Below are 21,442 nucleotides of genomic sequence, written 5' to 3' on the forward strand. Positions count from 1 at the left end.
ATAACACAAATTCTAATCTTCTGGGAGTGTTCGTCTTTCTCCTTCCCCAAAGATCTTCCCCTCCCCCACTTTTTTTTTTAAAAAAAGGGCCATTATCTTTAAAGAAATTTCCTCAGTCCAGCATATAAAACTTAACAGAAATAAATGAAACAGAATTCATTATTCACCTCATTTTCCCATTGTTTATAAAGTTTGCCAAATTATTCACTGAAAATTAGGGTTTTTTTGAAAACTACAAAGTATATACTTGAATGCATCACATATTTATTGAAAATTGGTCAGCTATTTCCAAGAAAAAATGGTAAGGAAAGAATTCTGCCCATATTAGGGTAAAAATAAAAAGACCACTTCCTCTGCAAGTTTAAGAGTATGTCCCTAACACCATCTCTTTTTCCCTTCCTGCTCTGCTCTAGGAGCTGCTAACAAAGATATTGATATTATATGGCTTGTAAGATGTTTGTTTCACTGATTACACACAGGAAATACACCTTTTCTAAAAATATTCTGGGACAGCTACTTTACACTCTAAATATCTGCTTCATAACCTGAACAAAGATCCCGTATCAGTAATTTTATCTAATAAATTTAATGCTAAATGAAGCACATAATAACCTTCTGTCATAACTAGCAAGTTTGCTATTTTTTGCTAGCTAGTTGGAATATTTTGTAAAAATATTACACCTGAAAAAACCACCACAGTATGCACAAACCCATAAGCTTGTTTAGTTTTTCCTGCTGTACTGCCCAGTCTAATACACTATCTTATTCGGAACAGAATATGCATTAGGTGGCCTTCTCTAATTTTCACATCTTGAAGTAACAGTCCTAAAGTAGACAGCCTCCCCCGTAGAGCACATACAGGTATGAATCACAAAGAGGGTAAGCAGCAAGCGGGATGGAGAATCACAGATACACTGATGTCTGAAATACTGCTCTCTCAAATATAATCTTGATTTGATGACCAAGGTCAGTTCATGTTACTAATTCTCTATGTTGCAAAGTGATATTAGTGATAAAACAAGAGTCATCAATAACTTGAAGAAAAGTTCCAAAAAGAATCTAAATGACATTTCTGAAAGGTTACAGGAAGTTGGTAAGTATTAAGATCCTTTGAATGGTTGAAAATTACGTGTTCACATAAGTGTAACAGTCAAGGAAACAAGATATTCTGGCCACCAGTTGGTCCATATTACTCTTTGGCCTACTTCTTGAGTCATTTCAAGAAGAGGAAAGCCCCCAGGTAAATGTTTTTGGAGGTTGTTTATGTGTTTATATCTGGGATGTTGGTGGGTTTTTTTTCCTTAATATATGTTCTTCAGAAGACTTCCTAAAAATTAGCACATGATTAGATAACACCCAGGCCCAGCATTAAATATCTAATCAATGGGGAGATTAGAAACTGGAAAACAAATGGAGTATCTGCAAAAAGTAGGGTAGTGTAGTGTCTCAGCTAGCAAGGAGCTCTTATCTACAATTGTGGTCTTACTCAATCTGACTGGAAATTACTCTGGGGATGAAGATATCCAAGGTTTCTGTCTGGAGATTACTATAACAGAAAGTGCTTATGTTTTATTTAAAGGTCATAACTACCGACATCTGTTAAGCACAGCCTCTGCAGAGGCTTCCCGAGAAGATAACTGTCAACCATCACCTTCCATATTTACACAGTGCATCCTGTGCCTGCTGTTTAAGTACTCTTGAGCTTGTCTAGGCTACCCTCAGCAGTACTTTTCTGACTAAGTGAATAGTCCTGAGCTCCAAGATATTCATGTGTAAATTCAAAGAACAATGAAACCATATACCATGTAACTTCAATTTCTTCAGATGAACACAGCAAACTTTCTCTCAGGTATGTAGTAAGCATTACTGTTAAAGAAACAATCTAGAAAAAAACCCTGTAAATTCCGGTCCAATCACCTAGAAAATCTTATAGAATTCAGAGATTCTTTTATGATATTTGGACTGGGAAGACAGCACCACATCTCAATTACATTGTATGAAGCTTAGCAAAGGTGTTAGATACAAGAATGTTGACACACAGCCTGGCAGTTCCAGATACATTGTCAGATTTGCTAGATCATCTATCAGAGTGGAAAGACTGCCCTTTGAAATAGAAGTTTATGGTTTCGAGAAACTGGTGGATCCTACTGTCTGAAAAAGGAGAAGATAATATTCTATAGTTCACTGAGCTTTCTAAGGTCATGTGACTTCTAGCTGGGATCAACTCCTAATCACATGTCCTAATGAGCTCCTAATCTCCTCCGCATCCCTGTACAAATAAATGCAAATACCTTATTTAAATGCATAATCACCAACCCAGGCATTTGAAAGAGATTAACTCCAAACAGCCATGTCTGAATACCATACCAATTAGGAACAAATAGTTGGGAGTCAGATCAGTGTTCAGCTGTTAGCAAGGTTACTGCCTTCTAGTTCTTTCCAGTATGGTTTTTCAGAACTACAACATGCCACAGGTTATTATTGAGGTTACAGTGGGGCAGCCACTACTGCTTGGAGTTACTTATCAGGTATCCTCATATAGGTCACATACCACCACCACCACCCCCACCCCCCCCCGCCTTAATTTCTTTTGTCCTAATGGGAAACTGAAATAACCAGAAGTGAACCCCTTTGACTTTGTGCTAGCCAAAAGACTAGGTCATATCTGCTCACATTATAACATTAAGATAAACGTGTAGAAGTGTAGAAAGTAAAACAGCAAAGTTCAAGGCCTGAAATACAAATGGTAGGAGTTACGAAGAACACCTGGCATCCACTTTCACACCATCACAAACCATACGAAAAGCAACTGTGTGAAATAGTTTCAGGGATTTCTGGCTGGGTATTCCCAGAGTTGTAAGACTTACTTTTGCACTGAAAGATTACTACAGTTTTGTTTAGAAGGCACACTCATTTAATTTGCACCTTTTTATAGTATAAACACAAGGCTGTCTTGCAGAATGACACCTGTCACTCAGATTTGCAAAAGAAAGCTAAAAGCTTAGAGGTACAGACTTTACATGTTCTCAAGTGTCCCTCGAGACTTGCATGAAGAGCACCGATTTGTTTATCAATGGTAACATAATTGAGGACCTCAATGAACCCTACTGTTTGAAGAAGGTGCCTTGAGGTGAAGACAGTGTAAAAACAGCCCTACAAGGCAATTTGTCAGGTCCTTGGAATGTGCTCTCACTCAAGACTTTTCATACAGCCCCACAAGGACCAAGCAGCTTAAACAGACATCCACATTCTAAGGACTTGCAGAAAGCTGCATAAACTAGATTCTACACTCATAGTTTGTCTTAAAAATGATTGCTTGTGTTTGAAGTACAAAAAGCCTAGAGAATTTTTCTGAGGTTTCAGTCAGTGTCTTCTTATTTATGTCAGGATGCAACATAAAATCTTTCTTCTGATCTACAGAATAAGCCTGTCATTGTTCGATCAAAAGATATTCTTGTGCCCTTCTACTGTTTACGTGAGTGGTTAAGAAGAGATGTTTCACCAGGAAGCTAATTTAAGCACGTTCCAGGAACATCCTCATTTTCTAAACAGAGACCTAAACCCCAACAACAACACCACCACCCCAAAACAAACAAACAAACAAAACCTACAAAAAATTCCCAAAACAAATAAACAAAAACCCACCACCAACTTAAACATCAGAAGCATAGCCCATCAGTGTTCATTAGCCTCCTTTGTTCTTTAGATACATTTCTATGATATTAAAAACTTAAAAATTATTTTGGTCAGAGTTTGTAACTACCTACATGTAAGAGATACTGGAAACAAAGTCACATCCAAGCCAAATGCTCAAACTTCAAATGAGGAAGAAATAAAAATTCTCTAAGAAGGAAGTTAAGCTCTTGGAGTCTTTAAATTAAGATGACCATACATTTTAGATGTGGCAGCATTCTTCCAGTAGTTGGAGTAAGATGCAAGACCTCTGAATGAAACACTGCAGCTGGTCTAATGAGGCAAATCAGTCATAAAAAAAGCAGTGTCTCTGTGATCTCAAAACCTGTCTCAATTTCTCTTCTGCTTACCTGAAAATACATATCATGTAAACAGTAAACTATAACCATCTTCTCACATCCAGAGGATCTTACCTGGCAAAGCAACTGTACCATCTTGTTCCAGAGTTTCAGGGTTTATTCTTATGGCTGTCATACTGTGATTATTTGCATCTCTATATAATAAATAACCCTGGTAAGAGTAAAAATACATATATTGGTACGAAAATATTCTTAAATACATCAAAGGATATTGTCAAAAGTTTCAAAGTGCAATAGTCATTTTAGGTATTGTTTAAACATTTTTGAAACCTTTTACCACAAATCTGCTTAATTTTGATAATCAACTTTTTTCCATTAATCAAATTCTGTAATAAAAAATGGAAATTTGATCCCCTTCCTCCACACTTTCTACATTCTGTAGACCAGTGTGCTAAAGCTTGTATACAGCTTTTGGAGTCACACGTAGTAATGCTGTTCTTCATGTGTATGCAATTACAGTTAAAACCTACAGCCACAGTAAAAACCAATGTTCCTGTCCCCACTTTCCAAATCAACAAAGGACTCACAGGAATTCCAGGAAGAAAATACATATATAGCCCTATATAGAGAGCGATCATTAATAAATATTAATATAAACATTAAAAACTAGATAAATTTTCAAAAATGTTAATTAACTACTTTGACTCCCACACTAACAAGATACCATGTATTTATTCTTTCTGAGCTCTGCGTCAAAGAAACTCCTGCAAAGTACAGGGTGATTTTGGTGACAGTAGCCATGGCACAAGGTTACATACAATGAGTTCTTATACTTCGTACGTTCCAGCTCCTAACCAGACCTAGGGGAAGGGATACTCAGGACTAAAGATTTCCTCTTTCTGTTTCTCCACATGCAGAATACCTTCATTTCTGAAAAATTACTTACTCTGGTCAGCAACCCATGTCAAGAAGTCTCCTTTGGTATACCAAAACAGTGTCTTCCCTCTGTTCATATGTATACTTTTTTAAAGGTTTGATTCAGTCACCATTTTAGAAGGTTTCTCAGTAAAAATATTTGCCTATCTGAAGTTCACATTTGAGGTTTATTGTTTGTACCTCTAACTCTGAGTGCACTTTTAAACAAACACTCGAACTAGATAGATTGCATAAGCCCCCATGTTTGCATAATGTGCATAGATCCACAGAAGTAGTAACATGGCAACTTTGCTCTTGTATCTTTTAAGATCCTACAATGCCTGTGAACCTTTCAAAGACTTTGAGAGAGCAGGGTAGAAACACACGTGTGGAATTTACACTTACAAAGCACTTCTGCTATAAAAGCAGCTAAAGGAAAGGAACAAACGTTCTCACTCAAGCAAGGTAGTATTCACCTACAGGAAAGCTGTAGAGGCCAATATGAACCAAGTAATGATTCTGACAACAGTAGTGTCATAGCAGGAGATATGACAATGGCTTGTACTTGCTTGAAGCATGACTGGCCTCAGGTGGGGATTCTACACATCTACATATGGACCCTTTTCACATGGAGGTCACTAAGGCTTAACCTCTGAATATCTTCATCTGTCAAGGAGTCACAGACCCTAATTACAATCATCTAACAACAACAGAAAAATCCAACCAATCCTTTTCCTTCCATCTAAACTACTTGAATTTTTCTGGATAAATCTTTGTGAAACGAGGAAAAACAAACCCACAAAAGCTATGAAAAATAAGTTAATAGCATTAAAGTAGACAGAAAAGAATCAGTCTAAAATAACATACGATGAAGCAAGAAAAATCACTTGAATTTGAGCTGACTTAACCTAGCACCTGAAGGAAAATGAGACTGAGGGTTTATCTTACCTCTTTTACGGACACATACTTAGCAATAAGTGCAACTTACACATCTTCCTATAAATATAGCCCCAGAGTGACATTTTTCCAACTAGCAATGCCTTTGGGTACAGTCACTGTGTGAGTGCATACACCTGTACAAGCACTCAAAGAACATCAAATATATTTATAGCTATGTACAGATGTGTAACTCTATATAGTGAAACTGTATGGATCCTATTCCCTTCCAAACGGATAAAACAGGCTCCTGAACGAATGCATCCACACACATTTGTATTGCACCAATATACCTTTCCGTCTTTCCGTGATCTGTTTTAACACTAAACAAAACCACGTCATGTGTATGTGTGTATATAACTGTAATAATAGAATATATATTCATAATGAGCCATTTCACTTCAAAAACATGATAAGGAGTACAGTTAATTTCACACTGGGACAATGAGATCACTCAGTTGATAGTAAATATACAATAAAAATTGCTCTAGTTAAAAAAAATTAGGTAAATTCATTGTTCTCTGAAATTTAATTTTTGGTTTGCTGTAGGTTTTTTTGTTTGGGAGCAGGGAGAGAGAGCATGAGAGTGTGCACACTCAGTGGTAATAATAGGATTCTAAAAAAATCCACTATTTTTATGATGAATGGCAAAGGTATAAAAAAAGGTGGTTGATATTCCAGAAACTGACTAATTCTAAAAACACAAAACATCAACCAAATATAGTTAACTCTGCAGTAGTCATTTACTACAAATATTTTTAAATTAATTTTCATAATTAGATATTTTGAGTATATTTTTAAACTATTTTGTTGCAACAGCACAGTTTACATCCACTGACTTCTTTATTGAAGAAGCATACATCAATTGATTGTACAAGTCATTAATTTATGTGTTAAACCATTGTATTTTGGGAAAGTATTTACAGTGACAGCACAAATCAATGACAAATTTCATTTCTCCTTTCTACATGCCAATACCATTAGATGTTCCTCATTTTCCACAATTTAAAAGTCAGTATCAAAAAATTTATTTTTATAACTAAAGCCAAAGGAACAATACAATACCCATGCATCTTACTCTAAGCCAAGATCTATTTAAATTACTCATGGGGGACTGGGGATGGGGCACACATTTTATGTTTTAAATATTCACCTACCTGAGCATAGCCTAACCAAGACTTTTTTTCCTTTCTGTTTTTGATGCGGGATGTGGAATTGTATATATGGCCCTGAAAAGCAAAAAGCTCCAATCATTTAACAAGTATCAGAGCAACAATTTTACACAAAATAATTTACCATCTAAATAACAATGTATTCAACCATATTGAAGAGTGAAAATTTTAGGAAAATGCTGTAAAATTTTCATAGAAATCATCACAAAAAGGTTAGACAAATTTAAAAGAACTGATCATTAGTAAGCTACAAAAGATTCTCAATGGAAACAGGACATCATAAAAGTTATGTTAAAATATTAACTATCATTTGTCAGACAAGAAGAAATCACATTACCCTCACTGTGCCGCTATATCCAGAGCCAATTTTGTAAAGTCCATCTTTACACAAAAGATACAGGAAAAAACCATCACTCTGAAGGAGACACTGGTCGTCTTCATCTACCGATATTTCTTTCAATGGCCATTTGTGCATCAAGGCTGCCTTCTTTATCCCATTACTGAACCAGTCCTGGATTTGGATTTTGCCTACCAGAACTGCCTGTACACTCCGCTGAAGAGAGTTTAAAATGGTTGGCACCTAAACAGTAGAAGAAATAGTGAGTGAATGAAAAACATTACTATTTTTTAAGTGTTGTATTTTTTGTTCTTCCATGTCTAACTCAAGATAGATGAAGTACCTATTCTTATCTCAAAAATAGCGAGGGGAAAAAAGTTAACTGAATTTACAGAATAGATCTTCTCAGAACTCATGTATGTATCATTTACATTAATTCCCAGATACAGAGAAGTTTTAGTGAGAGACCTGAATAGTCTGACAAGCATGGCTGCCATTATTGGTGAGGATAGCAGAGATTGCTTGCAATGTTCTTCCTGTCTCTCCCCATGCTGCTACCAAACTGAAGAGGCAAGCGCAGGAAAGTGCTGTCAAGGACTGTCCTGTACTGTCATTCATTCCTGTGCTACGGACAGTTATCTCCAGAAGAAGCTGGAACAGGGATTCTGCAAATAAAACACAGCAATTACACAGATGAGTCACCAAATCGTATCAAGCAATTTGCCAGTCAATGGGAAATTAAACTTACAAAATACATGGTAATCTTTCCTCAGCTGTTAAATTTAGCTCTATTTCCAGACAGAAAAGAAAGCATCCCATTTAAACAGGCCTGAAACATCCTTTTCACTCTTTTTTAGCCAGAAAATGTTAAGTCTCGACAACCACAATGGCCAGAGAAGAAAAACCAAGTCCTTCTGTTACAGTGGAACACATTTATAAAAAATGGGTGAGAACGAATTACTTTATCTGCCTATTCAGTCTGCCTCATCACTGAGATGATATGTAGGTCTTGACCAAACTTGTCTAATCTTTATGACAATTACCCATGTTGAAGCACATCCCATTTCTCAGAAACAAGCATTTCAAATCAAAGCTTGAAAATTATTTTGATCCTATCCCTCTTTATAAGCACTGTTTAGCAGCTGAACATCTTTAACAATCAAGGTGTGAACAGAAATCCACCTCATTTTTTTTTGGTAGTATATACCAATAATCACTGAGGCAGTAATCGAAACAAAGCCTTCTTTGTAGCTTTTTAATAATCTATGCATCAATACAAAATAAAACTTTCTGTAGCAAATTATTATACTCTTTGGAAATGGAGTACAGTTGAGCCATAACACAGAAAAACATATATAGAAAGTCTGAAAATACATATTTTTGTTCGATTTTAAACTACAGATGCTATAGCTTAGTCTTCTTTGCAGTTCGACGAATAAGTAAAAACTATGAATTAATAAAAGATAATTGGATTTTAACTTCAAGGACATAATCAATCACACACTTAAAGCCTTCAGTTCAACTTTTAGTTTCAATATCATTAAAAGCAAAATTAATTTTCAGGGAAGCTTTTGGATGGCCAGAGGAAATAAAAGCAATAATTCTGACATTTTGTTTAGCAGCTTTATATAAATTTTAATTAAATAGCTAAGCTACAGATTACAACAGCAAATCACAAAAGAAGTTCACCGTAGAACTTTCTTCCTTCTAATAAGACCAAGCATTTTATAATTTGGTAAGACAAGCAAATCTCAATTTATAAGGTTTACTATGTGCTTCAGTGAAGCTCTGCATTACACAGCAACAAAACATGATACTTTTTTTATAAGTATATATATACATCTTTACATGCCAATATTTCTGTTCTACAAAAGATTAATGCTGAGAAAGCACTGGTTACAACACCACAAGGAGTTTACACTCCAGAATAAAGTCAATCAGTTGAGAACAAACAAGTTACCATCTCATAAATACTTCCTAGGAATCATTTTCTTCTCTCCAACACAATAATAGATATATATTAATACAAATACAGTAACAGATGAGGTATTACCTAGGACTTCAGGAGGCTCTGATTGCAGTCCTTCTGGTTGCTGGCCCTGGAGCACATTAAGCAAGGCTTGTAGGCTCCTGAGACACAAGGATGGATGAGAAAATCTCGTCTCCTTTATCAGTTCAAAGACTTCACATAATCCAACTTCAATGATCTAAAGAAGTACAGATATTTCAGAATATCTGTTAATATTTTTGGATCTTCATCAATAAAAGTATATCTTAATGTTCACAGTACAAGACAATTATTTGAAGAACAAAAATGTAAACAGTAATTCAAAAGAGAATCAAAAGTACCCACCTACACAACTGTACTCGCAAATATTACTCAGAAGCAATGTCATTATATGAAAGTGCGTATCTAAGCAGAGTAACAGTTCCACGAAAAAATAAGGAAACTTATTTTTTTTTGGACAATATAAGACAAACTGTGCCTCCTGAGTCCTTCTAATTTCGATCAAGCTCACACTTTATTTGACAGACTTCTTTCCTTTCTCCTTGCTCATTAATGTGAAACAGCAAGCTAGAATTGGCTTGCATCCTTACTTCCCAACTTGAGTAACAATATACTTGACAGCTGATACGGGTAGCGCTAGTACTTTCCCCTCCAAAGCCTCTGAGATTGTTTTTGTGACAATATAAAAAATAAAGATGAATTGCTTATTGCTAAAACTCTTTATGTAACTCGTCACAGACACGCATTATGCCAACTAATACATCATCTGTTAAAGCGCTGTTACAGCCACTCCTAACTTTCCCTTTTAGGATTTCTGAATGTTCTGAGATTACAGTTATGCTTCTCTCCACTGACTGTTCCCTTTCACTTCCTTCTCAAACATGGTATGTAATGGTGAGGAGGATGAAAAAAAACATGTAGGGTTAACTCATAACAAATAAGCAACCATATCTTCAAAACTTCATTGTGTGTTTCTGTAAGAAGCAGAGACGCAATGTTTATAGTGTTTAATATAGATTCACCCCTGAGTGAAATCTGAGAAAGACTGAAATCTGAAAATAAATAAAATTGTTAATGGAACTGACAGTCATGCTTAAAAGAGAGCTGACTGTCAGAATAGATCTAAGTTCTACTAGATGCCTTGCAACTGTCTTTGCTGTCATTCAATTTATTTTAGTTCCTGTCTTTCAGAAGTTTTTTTACCACCTGTTTGTTTTTTGAAGGAAAAAATAAAAACATAATCAAATCAAGTTTTCAAAGTGCAACAGCAATTTTCCTGCAAATTGCACCTTACATTTCCCCCACTCCAATGATACGAAAACACATGCATGGAATCTATAAGGAAAAAAACCAACCACCTGTCAACAAAATAACAGCACAGATGTTTTTTTCAAGATCCAAAACTCAGCATCATCTTGCAGGCTAATGAATAAAATACACTATAGTACATTTTTATAAATACCCTTTTTTTCAGTGATAGTATCTTTGAGAGAAAATGAGAAGTTTAACATATTCTTCTCAGTCTTCAAACAGAACACCTCATCTACCAGCTGACAGAGGCAGCTGGAGAAAGCAGAGAACCTAACACAGTGAAGGAAACAATTTGGTGAACTTCCACTACAGTAGAAATCAACCATAAATCAACCATGGATAGTTGTGCTGGGGTTTTGCCTTATCTTCACAGGTTTCGGGTTGGTTTTTTTTAGTATCTGAGATAAAAAGACCAGGTAGGCATCTTAAAATAGTTCTCTTCACCATATACATACACACACACACACATACATATATATATAAAAAATACATATGAAAGAATTATATGCATATATAAGAATTTTAATTAAAAAAAGAACCAAAAAACCCCACACAATACCAAAAAATCCACACCAAGGACTAACTTCACCAGTTTAAGAGAATCTGAGAAGAAATAATCTTGGCTAAACTTTTTTTTTTAATCTTTCACCTCACCTTGAAACTCAAAATATATCAGTATTCTTTTTAATAAGCTAACAATTACTTTCAGAAATGTGTCTTTACATTTAGCAAATTAAGCCCTACCCAATATTGTTCATTATACGTAAGAATGAGACCACACTATCCTCAAAGCATAAGACAGACACCTATATTCAGCATACAAAGACATTTACATACTTAGCCTCCAAAAGTTTTACTACCTCTGAGACAGCTCCAAGTTGATGCTTTTTCCAAGTGTTTGGATGCAAGTGAAATTAGTATTAAAAAGTGTCTTATTTCAGAGTGACCTAAACAACCAAGTATTAGCTAGATACGTTATTAAAAGCACTGAGGTTGTACCAAGCATCTAAGACATCGTTCAATCAGTAAAAATTCTTGAATTCTTTGATATTTTGTAGATTCTTTGCTAAAAATGAACAGTTTGAAGGCATACTGATTTTAATCAATTTAAATTTTCTGTATTAAATGTAACAAAATATCTCACTGATTTTCTGTTTTGATAAAAGCTTCCTACCTACAGCTTCCCTATCATTTTTCTAAGCCACCATCTTTTTAAAACTGCACCATTTTTCCAAGTCTCTTTTTGATAAACTCTACATCATCTTTAACAATACCAATGTTTTCATTTCTATATACAAGTGTTCTGTCCTTACCACTGGTAAATCTTATCCTTCTTGGAACCTCTTTTAATTTCAAAATCTCTTTAAAACTCCATTACGTTCTTTATAAATGCTAATAGCTATATTGCTTTTTACTTAAAATTCCAAATCCAGAATCTACAAGCACTTGCTGATTCATTCAATATAATCCACAAGGAGTCAGATGCAGTTCATAAATTATGCTATTTCTACTGACCACACATAACTTTGCAACTACCAACTGTGAAATTTCAGTTACCAAATTGCAGTTACCTGACTTGGTTATATTCCTCTGCAATTCTCCAGTACTTTCCAGAGTGCCAACCTTGCCCTTCAGATAATACTACCTAAACACAATCATCTATAAACGTCTATAAACTTCTAATTTTCTAAACAACTAGAACATTGCTGCAACACCATTTTTAGTTTGGTATTTTTATTGTTTTTAGAGCAAATACAAACAAGGAAATTTACTCTGAACGTGCTTTTTAGACTCAGAATACAAAAAGGAAGCAGGATTTATAGCATTAATAAGCTAGCAATGAACAAAACTGAATGCACAGAAGTTGCATAGTACAAAATGAATCATTAAATCAAAAAAATTAAGGAAAAAACCAGTAGCTTGTATACAGATTTCTGACTTTCCACCATTAATGCTACTATAAGCACAGAACTAGTAAATAGTAAAAAACCTATCCTAACTGTTGAACTATAGTGTCTAAAATCTTAAGGTGTGTTACTATCTATATTTATCAGTGCCAAAAGTCACTAAAGGCAAGAAAGTGGAAAATTAAAAAACTAAGCTATTAAGAATAATTGACAGTTATTGCAATTACACATATACCTGGCAAACGGCTTTAGGAAACACTCCACCAACTGAACTCTAATAGTGGAAGGATTTACTCCTTTTTGGGGATAAAGCAAGAGAAAGCACGTTTTATCACTAGTGGCTAGTAGCCTGACAGATTCTAAGAGCTACCATATTTGCATTTTGTTTATGAAGATTTTTGAGGCTGTAGATTAGTTTCAAGTACCAGCACTTCTAAAGGAGTGCAAGTTGAATGTTCACCTGACATTTAATTGACTTGAAGATAATTACTGGGCAGGTACACAGATCTTCCTAATTCATCAGATCAGATGATTCTGGACTAAATGGACCACAACTAAAACTATAGCTATTTTCTGAGCAGCTAGCTTAGAATGCTGTTCCTTATTGACCACAAAGAACATACCAACTTCAGATGACATACATGGCACACTTCAAACAGTATCCAGTTACTTGCCTTTGGAAGTTTGATAGGTGGCTCTTTGGATTCCTCTTCTTCATCACTGTCTGAATCCCCACTCTGTACACTGTTCTTTGAAGCCAAAGATACAGATGCTTCCTTTTTTTGCCACTCCAACACACAATGGCGGACATTGCAGTAAACATTAAAAGCTGAAGGGTTGCTATGTAATCTGATATCTGGTATAGTTATTGTACTTTCTAGGTTTTCAGTCTGAAAAACAAGATCAATTTTAAGTTTATTAGAAGTTTCAAGCTTTGCTAAATAAAAGTAATCTCAACCATCTCAATAATTTTGGCTAAGCAAAATGATTCTCAAACTCGAGACTGAACTTTCTTGCTGAAGTAGCAATTACATTTCAGGCAGGAAAGAAAGGAGGAAAAGGAAGAAATTTCAATATATTCCATCTGGGTTTAGTCTCTACCTCTCATAACTTGATGAGGACACTAGGACAGAAAATGAAAGCAGCTCAGGCTACAGAATGGTCCAAACCTGTGTCACAGGCAAAAGACTAGCAGAATTCAGGATTTATCTAACAGGAGTCAGTTAATATTTTTTATTTATTATTGAATTTTAAAATGTGTCATTTTTTATTCTAGTTGTTAATTTTAATCTAAGGGTAAATAATAAATTCAAGCTGTTTACTAAATGTATATTAGAAATTAAAAATGCCATTAGATGTCTCGTCATTAAATGAAAACAGATGGCAATTCAAAAACTCCCACGGCAGGATGCTGTGGCTAATAAAAACCTAATGGACAAACTACCGAATACAAAAATGTATCAACACCTATGACATAACAGGACACCATCCTGTTTTCAACAGCCCTGAACCACAAAGTTTGGAAACTATTCTGAGAAACTACTGCTATCCACACCCTTACTCTACCCACTACCCTGCCCTACCCTTTCCTTGGTATCTATTACAAGTGTATTACTGTCAGCCACTGCCAAGGCACAGAAAAGCCTCCAGAAGGCTGTCATCAGACTTGAAAAAATATTAAGAAAAAACATTTTTTTAAAAAACATCTTTTAAACTCTGCCCCATACTCCCCCTTTCTGCAACAGTACAATAACACAGGAGGAATGATAGACTTAAACTAAAACTCCAAACCCCACAACAACAAAATAATCCCTAAGCAGGGTTATACTTTCTCTTCGGTTGTGTACTACCAAAGACTAGGCTGGTTTGAGCCCAGGCTGGTTTGAGCCCAGGCTATGAAAAACTGGACTTCAGGAATATGGGAGGAAGGGATTCCCTATAATACTTCAGTGTAGACAGAGGGCACAGGGCCTACGTAAGGAGAGAAGACCTAGGTTAAGAGTGCAAGACAAATTTCCTTGAACTTGCAAGGCAAAATTTGGAAGAGCACTAGGCCACACTGATTCAGGGTCATGACTAACTTCACAAGGTTATTTTGGTTTGTTTCTTTTATCTTGGGGGGCAGTGAGGATGGAGGCTTTTTTTCTTTTTATTTAAGGGGGATAGATATTGTGAATGACCATGTTCATCTGGCAGAATACATCGTGAATTATATTACAGTGATCTGGAACGGCTCAGAGTGGAAATACTCACACATCTGTGAGAGCACTGATGGGAAAGAGGACTTAAGCAGAGAAGAGAACCAGTGAACTGGATAATGTTTTAATGGAGGGATTTATTTTTCTACACTATGGTAGACACAAGTTTGTACATCAAAACACAGCAATGGTTCACAACAGGTTTTTGTCTCCACTTATCTTTTTATTATTACCAGAAATAATACAGGCTTCTAAGTTAGACCATTTAACAACATATGTCACAAAAAAAAAAAAAAAAATAATGAGAAGAACTTAAAAATATTTCATAGTTTACGTATTTCCCTTTATTTTTGACTATAGTATTATTCTAACCGTACTGGTACATATTTGCATATCCTTCCTTTCCATTATTACTACAAAATTATTGCAAGCTGAAACATTAAGAAGCCATGTTTACTCTGTAGCCTATTTTATCCAACACAGACACTGCGTTAATTTTTCTTACCCATATTGGTGCTAGCAGTAAGTGCAAAAAAATAAAGACAATGAAGAACAAAAAAGTTTGGGGTTTTTTTTTCTATTTTGGCACAACAGAAGTTCTGCCATTAGGAACTGAAATGCAACAGAAGTTTAGTCCTTGTTCAACACAACTATCTTTGAAATAATAAAGCTACTGTTAAAAAACCACAATCATTAATCCGTGCAAGAACTCAAGATACAATGTCATGTTATTCCAGTATCAAACTGCATCAAAATAGATTTGGACTAATACCAATGATAATGAACTGCTACATACTTTAAAATGTATCTGGCACCAGAAAACTAAACTGTTTGATGATATGACTCTTCTGTATGTCAAATATCCATTCACATACCCCAACAGTTTTTGCAGCTGTTGTTAAGGCAAACACACAATATAAGCTTTCAGCTTTAAAGCTAATTGAGTTGAACTGCACAGATTAAAAAAAAATATTTAGTAAATTTATTATGCATTTCCCAGTTTAATGACAGTTACAGGAAGAGAAAAATATCTGAATCCTCTGAAATATCTCTATCTCACATTTCACTTATCTAATTATTGTCATGTACTGTAATCGTAACTTCTGTGAAGAGCTCCCATTTCAGTTCTTTCCTGTCAGGGGTTCAGCTCAGTCTCTGTTCCAGAACAGCTTTAGTTCTGTAGCTCATATTGCCTCTTTTGAAATAAGTTGGCCAAATTGTTTAACCAGCACAGATAATTTTAGACATTACAGTGCTAGATAAATATCAATGTATGTTTTCTTGCTTATTAATAGTAAGTTGACTAGTTTTCAGAAATAAACCCCTTTCTTATTCTCAATACTCTACAACTACTAAAAAGTCCCTTAGCTAATGCTTTAACTTTTAAACAGTAAGCATTTTAAATAGTCTATATTTCTATTTAGTGTCTCAATCTTATACAACATTGCAAACTATATGTATATACAATAATCTGCTATCCAGACTTCAATACAGCACATTCTCCAGAAAAACCCTGCTCTATCTGAACAGTGTAGCACTAGAATATATGACTTAGAACTAGAGTTTAATTCCTAGCTGTGATGTTAACCCACTGTTTACATTTCTTAGTTCATACCTCTGCCTTCCCTTCACAACACCTTATCTCTGAGAACTGAAAAATTTTGAAACTATCTTATACTCTATCCTGTTATACACTTGACAAATATAGTAGAAAAGCTAACAATGTCCCTTAAGAATATTTTTTAAATTCACTACCTGGTTTTGTCAGTTTAAAAACACTGGTCTTATGACTGTACTAAATAAATCCTCCTTTGAACAGTAGTAAGTTGTCACAAAACCAGGTTAAAACTCAAGGATAATTACAACTTTCACTGCTTACTGTCTTTCATTTGAGGGGAAAAAAATTTAACTGAATTAACATTACATGTATAAGCACAAAAATGCTTAGCATGCCTCAAGGCAGAAGAAAGGTGCTGAATGACAAGGCACATTGTTTCTGGTTGGAGAGTAGGAAGGGAATATCCAATTATCATGTCGTTCTTTCTCTCTCTTCCCCCCACAAACTTCACTACAAGGTGGAAGCCACTGACTTTTCATGATTTATTTGCTCAAGTCTCTGTGGGACTTTAACTATAATATTTATAGTTTCCAGGTCTTCAAAAAACATCTGTTCAGAAGTGGAGGTATATGAGTAGTTTGTATAAACTTTTTTTTAGATTTCTTTTACAGAAGGCAGAGATGGATCTGATAAAACAAACAAACAAAACCCACAACCAAACAGGAGAATGTTCTGTCTCTTTCAGTGAGCAGCTTCCCGCACCCCTTTTCTTTTTGTCAGCAGTTGTAGTGGAAAGTATTCAAAACAGACATCAGAAGTTTTTTCCATCTAAGGTAAGATTTTTCCTTTCCAGATTATAACAGATTCTTAACTTCACTGAGGTCATCAGATGCACCAATCAAGTTAGGAAACTGGGATGTAAGTTCATCCCATCATGCACTGGAAGTTTCATTTTCTGCTTCTAATGACAGCCATCGCATTGGGTCACTTCTACACAGCCATACAAACCTCCCCAGCAGTATGAGATTTGTGCTAGTATCTGTACAATCTTGCTACTGGCTCATAGATTTTGAGGTAGAACAGATCACTGTGAAAATCTAACCACTAACTATGCCTACAAAACCCCACTTTGTAATTCTTATATCAAACCAATAAAGTCTAATTTAAGTTACGTTAATGATGCTGCATTTCATGTTGACACAAAATACTTGTACGTTGTTAAGGAAAACACTGGAACATTAAATGAAAATGTTAACCAACTTCTAACAACTCAGTGAAGCAATTTACCAATTTTGCACAGACCTAGGATTATTAATAATCCAATCAGACTGCTCTTGAGCTATGGGATACATTATTTCAAGAAAAAACCCACCCTATAGCTTGTTTCCTTGGTGTTAAGTGTATTCATATCCACAGATGCATGAAACATCTGTTTGCGACACTGTGGATAAGGTGAAGAGCAACAACTGCTTTTTCTGCACCTCTAAATGTCCTTTTCTTAATGGTTACTGGAATATTGCAATCCAAAGCACTCCCTAAATATAAGAATGACTAGAACCCAGCTTCTAGGATGTCTGAGTAGAAGACAAGGTGATAGGCCTCACATTTCTCCCAAAGCATTTGGTTCCTCAGAATAAGAAATCACTATCACTTTCAAAAAGAATGGAGCTTCAGGACTGGAAAAAAGAATGACCCTTTTTGATTCAGTGGTTTTCATAGGAACTATAAGAAAGTGGGACATTCTGAAATCTTTACCTTTGTTGTTTCACTTGGTATCATCATAAATAGAAAATGCACCTTCATAAAACAAGATACATGATGAAACATACATCGTAAAAGTTAGGTGTGATGAATATTGGGTATGTGCTATCTTGAGAGTTGGAAAAATTTGTGCTAGACAGAACATCTAAAATTAAATTTTGGTGGAAAGGAAAAGCAATTTTTAAATATGACATCATTCTTAAAAAATGTGCAATATTAAACTTCAAAAAGGAGATTCTCAACAGAAACCATACAAGGTGAGGTAACAGTGATGAAAGGTCATTTCAATGGTCAGTAAGACTATGGCATCTTTTCCAGAAGAATAGATAGAGAATCTGTTAAACGTGATAAACCTAATTAAAATCCTCACAAAAGTTTTCTGTATTTTAGGTAGACAAAATAGAAGCTGATTATGTTCTCCAAGCAGTCAAGATAAAATTAGAAATGTCTTTCTCTTGAAGTTCTAGAAGACGCTGAAGAAAGAACAATTCAGTCCAGAACCACTGAATACTGAAGTCTAAATGTAAGTCTGAGAAACTGCAATGCCAATGTAAATGAAGAATCATGAACAGAGTTTTAATATATGAAGGTAAAGTTTTATTTCTTGGGTGTTACTTGCTTTCTAAAAGATACGAAGCTATCTTATGAGAGAGAATGAAGCATAGATGCCTGTACTCTGATACGTGACTTGTCCTTGTAAACACGTAGACCCTGGTAAATGGAAGGATGCATTATGTAGGAAAGGTTAAATGGCACAGGTTTGGTTCATAAAATAAATCAAATCAACCAGACTCACAAATGCTCTCCTCAGTTAGCCTATGTAATGTTCCAGTACGCTCAAGGAAAGAAGTGGGAAAAACAAAACCCTCTGGTCTCCTTTACGCTTGTCTCACACCTAAGGAAACTGTTTTCTCAAAAGATGAAATCCATACATAGCTTATTTTCTGACCAACTTATTTCCTTCCTCTTGAACCAGATGACTGCAGTAATCGTTTATTCACAGATGTGATGGAAATAGACTATAATCTAGGAGAGGAAAGTTAATCTGTTGTTAAAAATAGGTAAGGCTATAATAACCATCTGATCTAACCTGTGCATAACACAGACCCATAGAGCCTCACCGAATTCTCTGAACAGTTAAAACATCTCTTAGAAAGGGATGCCCTCTTGAGGTTGAAACACCAAATAATACAAAAGCCATTAAAAACACTGCTAAATTATTTAAGAAGTTCCATGTGGTTTTATTGAGACAAATATTTCTCCCAGTTGATCCACGTTATACATCTAATCATTGGCTTACAATAAATTTGTCTGCTATGTGAACTATCCTTTCCTCCTCCTATTTTTTTTACTCCTTCTATTTGTATAAAGCTAAACAAGTCATAGTTGCATAATTTAAGCAGGTGGATGCCAATCACTGGAATTACGTTCTTTGTCTATGGCAGACTCCAATTCTTCAGTATTCTTCAAATAACATTATGAGAACAGAAGACGGCTTTCCATCCAGTCTCTCAGCTAGTTGTTCTAAACAGCAGTTTTGAGTTAATGGTTATGTGGGAAAGCTCCAAGGGGTGAAAAGAGGCGGGGGGAGGGGTGGGGGAAGTAAGCAGCAGTATTCATAGGGTCGACATAAGTTACACAGCCTACAATTTTCTAGTGATAATTGTTGCCAAAAAGAAAAAAAAAAAAAAAAAAAAAAAAAAAAAGGAGGCAGCAGCAAGAATCCAAGGTGCTACACCGATGGCTAGTAATGGCATATTTGTTGTCTATTTAAAACAACATATTCAGCCCTGAATTTCTAAAGCCAAAACACACTGTATCCACATGTTAAAATTTTATACCACTGTTTAAAATAAAGATACTAAACCACAAAACCAAAAGTTAACAGGAGCTCAAAATGATCATAACATGACCCCAGCTTAGAGACAGAATAAGGCTCAAACTACTGGGCTGCATTAAATATAAAATAATGTTTTATACTTAAAATGTTATAACATTTAATACATAAATGGTGGAAATTATTTTCCTCCAGTTGCTCAAAGGCTTTTTTTTTTAAGTGTTCCCTCCTCTTCAATTACTCAATTATTTTTAGTAAGCACACGATATAAAGAACAAATTTTTGGGTTCCTTCAGCTTATTCTTAATTTAAGGCCCTCTCTGCCTCTATCAAGCATATCAAGAGAAAGCTCCCATTGTTCAGACTAAAAGACCCTGGCTCTTAAGAAATTAACAGATGCACACAAGTCTGCTCAAAATGTCCAGTAGGGATGGGCTTTTCAATCTGCCCTATTACAAGGCTTCAAATGAAAACTCACATTTTCCTGACAATACACAAATCTGTTTTCAGACATTCCAGTGCAAAAATTATCATTGTGCTTATCCTGCACTGCAAAGTATGGGAATGCATTGAAAAACATATAGGGCAAAAAAACCCCACCCAAACCAACAAAAAAAACCCCAAGGAAACAACCAAAACCAAAAAACAAATCCACCCCACTTTTCCAGTAAACGAAGTTTGTAAAGCTATGGATCTGATTTTACCTCTCCCTTTTCATCTACATTTTTCAGGAAATACAGAAGTTATTGCTGTCTTGCAAGAATAAGCTGGAGTGCCTTTCTGTACCTCAGTGAATCAGAACAAACATCAATGCTCTACTGGTCAACCCTGGCCTGCCTCAAAGACTTCCTAGAATAGAGGCATCATAAAAGGCATGCAAAAAACCATTATACCTTTCAAAGGCAGATACATCTTATTTAATGCTTAAAGTAGAAGCTGTTTCAAATCAAAATAAAATCTTGGAAACAACCCTCCATAGGCATGAGGTGTAGAGATGATCAATCAGTGCCAAATCTATAACTACTGACAAGAACCAGCCCTTAATATGTTCATGTCTTTGGCCATTCAGAAGGGATCCTGCCAATCCAGTTATCCAGTGTCACTAAATCCAAGAAGCACATTTAACTGTCAAGCTTGTGGAGAACAGTGGTTCTGGATTTAGCTTCCTACTCGAATGTTCAACTAGGCCACCACTACTCAGAAAGACAAGGTTCCCTTTCAATGATCAAAGGTGAAGAGTTATCTTATTTTAAAACACAAATTTCTGTCACCAGACAGAACACACAAAGACTAACTAGATTTTTGCAAAATTTCTTCAAATTTCTAACCTGGTTTTGTGTGTTGACAGTGCATCTGAAAAAAATCACGAAGGGAACAGGGCTAAAACTTCTGTTATCATAGCAACTGAAGGAAGGGCTGAAAAAAACAGTTTGGACCAGAAACATTTCACTGTACAGTGCTGAAAACAGAAGTGAAGATAAGCCCGTTCTATACCAAAGACTGGAGCTGC

At 35.4% G+C, this 21,442-nt stretch overlaps 1 protein-coding gene across 21 annotated transcripts in view; it reads right to left on the reverse strand.

The window, feature by feature from the left end:
* The window catches only part of MYCBP2 (MYC binding protein 2), a 202,020-nt gene that overhangs the window by 149,852 nt on the left and 30,726 nt on the right, over positions 1–21,442 (reverse strand). For all 21 annotated transcript variants that reach the window (XM_080374375.1, XM_080374363.1, XM_080374371.1 and 18 more), the window contains exons 3-8: positions 13,253–13,468; positions 9,406–9,559; positions 7,821–8,017; positions 7,353–7,595; positions 7,001–7,072; positions 4,107–4,203 (exon numbers count right to left, since the gene is read on the reverse strand). In XM_080374375.1, the coding sequence (XP_080230501.1) occupies positions 4,107–4,203; positions 7,001–7,072; positions 7,353–7,595; positions 7,821–8,017; positions 9,406–9,559; positions 13,253–13,468 (979 nt within the window). The remainder of the gene's footprint in view (positions 1–4,106; positions 4,204–7,000; positions 7,073–7,352; positions 7,596–7,820; positions 8,018–9,405; positions 9,560–13,252; positions 13,469–21,442) is intronic.

The sequence above is a fragment of the Falco punctatus genome (genome assembly GCF_963210335.1).
Source record: "Falco punctatus genome assembly, chromosome: 2".
Taxonomy (NCBI): domain Eukaryota; kingdom Metazoa; phylum Chordata; class Aves; order Falconiformes; family Falconidae; genus Falco; species Falco punctatus.